We start from the raw sequence: 7,960 nt of genomic DNA, 5'->3' as shown, positions 1-7,960 counted from the left end.
AAGTCAGACACTTAACCAACTGAGCAACCCAGGCACCCTGCTAACTCTCTACTTTATATGCACCAAAGCCTTGCCACCTGTCCTCCATTTGACTGTTAAAACTGAAGATGATTATTTAGCACAACCACATGATCTAATTTAGCATCATCAATAATGGTACATCATGAACTTCCAAATATGATGAAAAATACACATCACCCAAGTAGCATTTTTGCCAAAAATATTTGACCTCAATCTAATCATAAGAATCAGAAAAAGCCAGACTGTGGCACATTTATAAGATACTGACAAATATTAATGTTCTAAAAATTCAGAAATTCTCCAAAAAGACAATATTTATTTTGTTTTTTTTCAGAAGTTAAACCAAGGGTCTTACATGTGTTTTCTTGGATTAAGCAAATACCTGAATCATTAATGATATAGCTTAAAAGGAGACTTTGGAGGTTCCAATTTAATTTTTTTAAAGCTCAAGTATCTGACATCTATTCTATAGTAGTTTGAGACTAAACAGAACAAGGTTAACAGAAATGAAGTACCCAAAACAAATGTGAAAGAATGGAAAAATAGAAACTTAAAGATTTGACAAGTGATTTGTTTAGGAGACAGTGTGGAAGGTATAATAGTAGTAGCCCTCATAAAGATGTCTAAATCATATTCCCTGGAACCTGTGAAATTACATGTCTAATTACATGTCAAAGAGGAATTAAAGATGCAAGCAGAATTAAGATTGCTAATCAACTATGACCCTAAAATAGGGAGATTATCCTGGATTATCTGGGAGGGCCAAATCAAATCTTAGGGTTTCTTAAACAGGGAAGAGGGCAGCTGAGGAGAACCAAATAGATGGCAGTGTGAAAGGGGCTTGGCCTGACATTGCTGGCTTTGAAGAGAGAAGAATGGGGCCATAAACAAAGGAATGTAATAAGCCTTAGAAGCCCCCCCTCCAAAAAAAGCAAAGAAAACAGATTCTCCCACAGAGTCTACAGAAAGGAACACAGCCCTGTCAACACCTGGATTTCAGCCCAGTGAGAACCATTTTGGAGTTCTGACCTCCAGAACTGTGTTAATAAATTATATTTCAATAAGCTAGTAAGTTTGTGGAAATTTGTTACAGAAAGAATAGGAAACTAATATGGATGGGTATATAGGGAAGAAATCACCACAAATGATTCTTGGAATAAAGGTGTAACTTACGGAAATGTAGCAGCTCAACAAGGAAGCAGCTTTTGGAAGAAGGAGTTTAATTTTGAGTACTAATATGCAACAGAAATCTAGCAAGTGGTTTAGAGTCAGGTTATGGAGTTAAAGAGGCCTGGTTCTTATTGTGGCTGTTACAAGCTCTTCTAACGTGTTCAAGATATTAAACCTTTCTAGGGCTCAATCTTTTGGCCTTAAGTGGGGATAATAATAGCACCTACTTCATAGAATATTATAAAGAGAAATAAACGAGATGATTTATGCAAGGTCCTTACACTAGGCTGGCATGTGTTCAAATGTTAATGAGGATGATGATGATGATGTTGATGATGATATAGAAGGCAATGGCTGTGCATTATTTTTTAATCACAGGCAATTAAACAAGTTTAACCACTTGTTTTATGACTAAATGATCAGTGTAGGAATACAAGATGTAAATTAAATTACCTTGCTTTCTTGTTTAGAAGGGATGCCAGCTGTATACACTATTTGTTTAAATTATTATTCTCCAGACTTGTGCATAATATATGCACTCAAAGTTAGATGCAACAGCATTCATTTTCTAAGTTAAGATTTTGTTCCTTTTTAAAGGATGTTTGCTCTGCTGGATCCACACCCCACCATTTTGTGCCATTACTACCATGTATCTCACACCTCTTTTAAACGGAGTCCTCTCCTCTGTGTTTCCACACAGAATGGTTCTGTTTGGTTAGGGGAAGTTGGCTTGGAGAAGCTCAAACCATTGGCAAAATCACTGGGACATACACTATCAAAAGCTCTTTGTTGACTCCCCCCCATCAAAATATTTTTTTTTAACCAGATCAAAAATAATCATATCTTTCTTTCTGAAGGAGAGACCTCTTTACTAATCACCTTAAAAATGTTCTAGGATTTTGTCCACTCTGTTTTTATTTGTAAGACATTCGCTTGCAACTTATATGGTTTGTGATGCATGATTTCCAAAGTGGTCCTTCTCCTGTTAACTGAATTAGATGCCTCACAAAAGACTGACAGAGCAATGCCAAGTTAGTTGGACTGCAAACAGATACTGCTAATCCAAATATTAACCAACTTCCTAGAGACATTGAGGCTACCGCCCATACGTGTGAGAACAAGGACCAAGGGTGCCATCCACAGGGCATCTCTGGGCCCAGACTAGCAAACCATTAAAGCTTAGATGTCAAGGCCCCTGCGGAGTAACCTTTTAACAAGGTTGTATTTGTGTATGTTTCAGTAAGGTTTCAACCTCTAATTAAAAGGGGGAAAATAAATATGATTTAACTTGCCAGCCCAACCTTCCAGCAATATGAAAAACTGAAACCGATGCTGTCTGTTGGAAAAGTAGAAAGAAAACTCTTGATTTAAATAGGGATTTTTAAAAAATTGAAAAGGGGGACACAGCACTATTAGCTAAAATAAATACAGGCATGCCTTTGTATTTATGGCACCTGTCATCAGAAAATCTCAGTGCCCTTCATGGAAAGACCCTGAGAAAAAACTTTTCAGTAACTGAAAAGAAATTGTAAGACAGACTAAAAGCAGAAGTATCCATGTTCTAGTCAAAGATTCTCTTGTGTGTTCATAGAAAGCTTTTACCTAAAAGTCAAGTCATTGAGAATTCAGTGGAGTCTGAAATTTTGAATACATTCTTATATTATCATTAGGCACTCCCAAAGACATACATCTTTTTATAAAAAATTTATTTCTCTGTAAATACAAATTCCAACATCACAAACAATAGTCCAGTGGAAAAATACTTAGCCATTAACATTGAAAACTTTTTTTAATTTAATAAATAGAACTTTGGCATTCAAAATTCTAGCTGTAAACCCTATTAAAAAACAAAAAAAAATAACCCCTTTACAAAAAAAGAGGCAAGAATGATAGATCAGAAGGCATAAGCCAACCAGTGGCTTCACATTCTTTTTACAATAACTGTATTTCAATTAAGTCATGACCACTCTGTATTTACACATGAGGTATTCTGGGTGGTTCAAAAACTGAACCGAGTTTACAAACACCACCAGTCATAGTGACTGATTATACACTCTTCTGTGCTTTTAATGTAACCACCTCGCTAGCACCTTACTACTTCTTGTCATCACACCAATGTGATGCCAAATTTTATCTTTCTGTATTTAAATATTTATACATATATATACACACATATGCACACAAATAACTACATTCTGAAGGAGTTTCCTGCTCACTATACTGGGAAAAGGCTGGGCTCCAAAGACATATCCTCTCATGTTTCCTAAGGTATCTAACCTAGTAATGAAAACCTGTTCCTTGCTTAAGAAAAAAATCCTTAATCAAGTCTATTTACAGAAGAACAAGGTGCGATAATCATCAACATTCTTATAACTCACATAAAACAGAAATGAATGCTTACTGTAGGCAAAAAGGCACAAAAGGTTCTCTCTGTATGCAGCTGCAATAGTGTTGTTAATGACTTATTGATTTGAAACTACATTAATATACTCAGTATTTCTTTTAAGTAACAAAAAAATGCAAAAGCTTTCCCCCTTCATGATTAAATGTATAATATTATCATACAGTAATATACCACCATGGCATCTTGGGGTAAAGTTGGAAATTATACTCTTTACACCAAATAGGAAATCATTTTTCTTGTTTTGTGAACACTGAAAATTGTCAAAAATGGGAACAAAATGAATTAACTTTGGCTTTGAGAGCTATAGCTACTGGCAGTTTCAAATGATATAGTCTGAGTGAGCATGGTTATGAGAATTGCTTATTATTGTAATTACATATCTACAATGATAGAAATCTACATCACAGAATGCCAATAATCCAAACTAAAGGTGTGCCTGAGCTGAACTATGCTATGTAAAAATACAGTCCCAAATTCCTGGCTACTAAGTTATTCAATGAATTATTACTGATATTGAAAGAACATTTTCCCAATAAAGTACTTCCTTTAAAAATATCCTTGAAGAGATTTCTAGTAATGTCTTGAACTATGACAAGATTAATTTATAAGCTCATTACTGAATCAGAAATGTACAATATCCATTTTAGCAACACTTTGCAGCCCTTGAGATTGTCTTTAACAAGCTACTGAAAGAAGTCTAATTCAGTGAGTAAACTGTCATGACCAAAATAAATTTCATTAAAAATAATGTTGTTAATAGTAAATACTGAATCCCATTTCCAATATAAAAAGGGACCACACTTATTTAAAAAGAAATCCAGGAATGACTTAACCTAGTCACTACTTAAGCTTTCAAAATTAGAGGCCACTGAAAATTTACTAACAGTTTAACTAAAGTCATCCTTCAGACATCAAATGAAAAAAACAACTAACTATTGTGCCTTTGATTCAGTTATTTTTATCTGCACAGGTAACTGGGTCTTTTATTGAGATACTGTTACTTTATCCCTGCTCGAATAAGCTCAACTTCAAAATCCAGAAGACCAATAATAAATGTTAATACTGCATAAGACACTTCCTAAGAAGACAAGCATTGAATTCACAAAAGCATAATTAAAAAGTTTTCATATCTAAGGAAATTATCAAATACGTTTAACTTCAAAATTTAGGTTAATTTTCATCTCAGACATATATCAGTATAATAACTTCTGAAAACATCCTAGTTCAAACTAGAATAAGACACTATAGTGCTTCTATTTGCCCATCTTACTTGACCTAACAGTAAAATCTTTGTTTTCAATTGAGATATCAATATTATTATATTCTAACAGAAGAGGTTATCTCGGGAAAGGGAAATTTTCTGAAAAATAAAATAAAAATTAAATACTGACAAATTAGAATACTACTATTTCATTTCCCCAAAAATATTCCAAGACTGTCTACTTAATACCTAGGTCCCTTCACAAACTCCAGACTCCAAGAGATTACTTTTGTACTTTTGTAACTCAGGGTTATATTTAAACTTATACTTACACTATCACATCTTATTTTCCTTTTTTATTTATGGGGAGGTAGACATTTTGGAACTGAAATACACCAGTAGTAGTTTGTCAATTTTCTAAATTAACACATTTTTACCTCAAGACATGTGAATTAAGTCAAATTCTGTAAGTTTTAGAAAACTTATTTAAAAAATTAAGTATTTTATCCTAAGCCAGAAAAAAATATGTATCTATAGTAAATTAAAGCAATGTTTAAGTTTGTTTAAAATAATAATAACCATAAAACTCCAAAACATATACTAAAAACCTAGAAGACATTAAGAACCTAGTGACCCAAATCAGTGATTATTTATGCACATTAGTGCTATCATCTTAGGGTGCCTTTACTTCCAAAATTGTGGAGGTATGACTAGGTACTCTGGTAGGGGGCTGGAGTTTCTATTCAGAGAAAACATAAAAATGTTGTGTGCTGCACCGTGGCTTATCTCGTTCAGATGCTATTATCTACTTAATATAAAGGCCCATTTTTACAGATATTTTTACAAGGCAGGATTCTTTTGCATCAGATTTTTGGTATAAATTTACTACTCCCTGATTGTCTTCAAACCACCAACATTAAAAAACAATTGAACAAATTAGAATGCCACATTCTTACGATGACTTTTCCTTATTAGGATAGGTACTTGGAATGCAGAATCACATAATGCACTGATTTCTTAGTGCCCAGATCCTAAGCAGTAAGAGTAGGGAGGGCTCAGGCACTGAACAAAAGGAAAGTTTGATGTCCTTACAATGTATTATAACCAATTGTTGTAACATAACCACAAAATAACTTACTGAGCGCTGCATATTAGCCAAATTCTGAACTGAATGTCTTCCTGGGTAGTTTCCTTGAAGTTTTTATCCCACATATGTTTTCACTGCTGAAAATATTTAAGGAAAATCTTTTCTAGGAGCAGCCTTTCTACCAGTATATAAGCCTGGCAAAAAAACCAGACATGTGATCTCCTCTTGCCCCAAACAGTATTACCTGCTGAAGTCACACCCCTATTCCTTCTCCCTCTTACTTAGTCTTGACCTACATGAGACCGGCTGCATCAAGAAAACAAACCAGTTTGTAAAGAACAATGATCGCCATAATTAAGTATATTCAAAAGAATGTAATAAATGCTCTGAAGGCAATAAAATATGTAGTCCTTCCAAAACTCCAACTAAAACAGGAAAATACTCATTTGGAAGTTTAAATAATTGTATGTCTACTTAAAAATCAGTTGCATCTCATAATGATATCCTGCACTCCAGAAGAAATAACCTTGTCTTGTATGAAAAACCCTGTTTTTAATGTACTTGACCTAATACATGTAATTGAAATATCACCTGGTTTTGATTTTGTTTTACGTTTGTGATAATTCCGATATAAAGAATACAGGTTGGCTTTTTCTTAAAGTAGTTTTAACTTTAAGACATACAAAACTGTTAAAATGTAAACATTTGAGAATTGGATAAATAAACTATTGTTCCAGAGTGACTTTTTTAATCCTTCTTTTACAATGGCCTTAGAAGGTTAGCATTAATTCTTTATGGCTTTGTTTACATTGATACAAGTGAAAAATTGTAAATAGTAAGGGACATGTTAAAATTAGTTCAAGTTGTGTTAAGTTGCCTTGTGATATATAAACTGCAATGCTAATGAAAAAGATTATCACATAACATTTCATACCTCGAAGGCAACCCACAATCACTCTGGAAAAATAGCTGACCTATCTACAGTGCTAACATCAACCCAACCCCACAACCTCATCATCTCAGCACAGTGGTTGTCTGAAAGACAGATGGTTCAAAAGACAGCTGTACTACTATTAAAACACTCGCCTGCTGTTGGAGCTCTTGTGCAGCCAGCCCTTGAAAACCCCAAAGTACAACACAAGCTTCTACATGAAAGAAAAGAAATACAAGAATAAACAGTGTGTGCCTTTCTTAGAAGCTTTGCTTTGACCTTAGAAATCCTTATAATTTTGTGAATACACACACACACACACACACACACACATACACACACACACACAACCGCAGATAAAAAGAAATCCTACCCCTTTATCTGAAGGGCACTCTTCACAGCTTGGTCCTACAATCAGTAGTTTGAGAAGACAGATTTTTTTTTTCCCCCTTATACACTTCATCACATTTTTCTAATAGTAATTTGGTTTTTTGGCCTGATTAGATAAGCCCCTTTGAAACCTCATCAAATCCCCTTTCTCCCCCAGTAAAACAAATCCACAGAAAAAAAAAATCCTATGTGTAAGTGATATGTCACTTGCGACTTTCCATTATGGCTCCTAAAAAGAAATATGAAGAACTGTAACACAGCAGCATTTAACAATGGGTCATTATTGCTGTGGGACCAATAGTTGATCACTGGGTAATGCAGTTGTCTCCCATGTCCTGGGCATAGCGGTCTGATATTGTAGTCCTTAATTCATCGATGTCCCTCCGTAATTGGCATACATCTGACAATTTTTTAGTGAGTGTTTCTGGGCTATAGTCATTCTCAGTCTCTTCAGCTGAACAGTTCATTGCTGTGGAAATAAAATATGGAGAACGTCTCACACTTTTTTTGAATAAAGGCATTTTAGGATTTTTAACTTCAGTATCATTAGAAATACAATGCTTATGCTGAATACCAGTCAGGTTCAGATTTACATGATGTATCATTCAGTATTAAATAGATCTTATTTACTTGCTCCTTTTAAATTTTTGCTAATTAAATTGCATTAAATCCACACAGTAATACACACGTTTAACATGTTTAAAGGATGACAACATTCCAAAAGTAGGAAGAAGCATGCTCTAATAGCTCTCTTCA

At 34.2% G+C, this 7,960-nt stretch overlaps 1 protein-coding gene across 2 annotated transcripts in view; it reads right to left on the bottom strand.

The window, feature by feature from the left end:
* Positions 1 to 1,074: 1,074 nt before the first annotated feature.
* Positions 1,075 to 7,960, bottom strand: part of CEP85L (centrosomal protein 85 like) — a 177,733-nt gene continuing 170,847 nt past the window's right edge. For both annotated transcript variants that reach the window (XM_032407990.1, XM_032407992.1), the window contains exon 13: positions 1,075 to 7,673. In XM_032407990.1, the coding sequence (XP_032263881.1) occupies positions 7,510 to 7,673 (164 nt within the window). In that variant the 3' untranslated portion in view covers positions 1,075 to 7,509. The remainder of the gene's footprint in view (positions 7,674 to 7,960) is intronic.

Source organism: Phoca vitulina, unplaced genomic scaffold (genome assembly GCF_004348235.1).
Source record: "Phoca vitulina isolate PV1807 unplaced genomic scaffold, GSC_HSeal_1.0 scaffold9, whole genome shotgun sequence".
Taxonomy (NCBI): domain Eukaryota; kingdom Metazoa; phylum Chordata; class Mammalia; order Carnivora; family Phocidae; genus Phoca; species Phoca vitulina.
The sequence above is the reverse complement of the archived record's forward strand: the minus strand, read 5'-3'. Positions and strand labels throughout refer to the sequence as shown.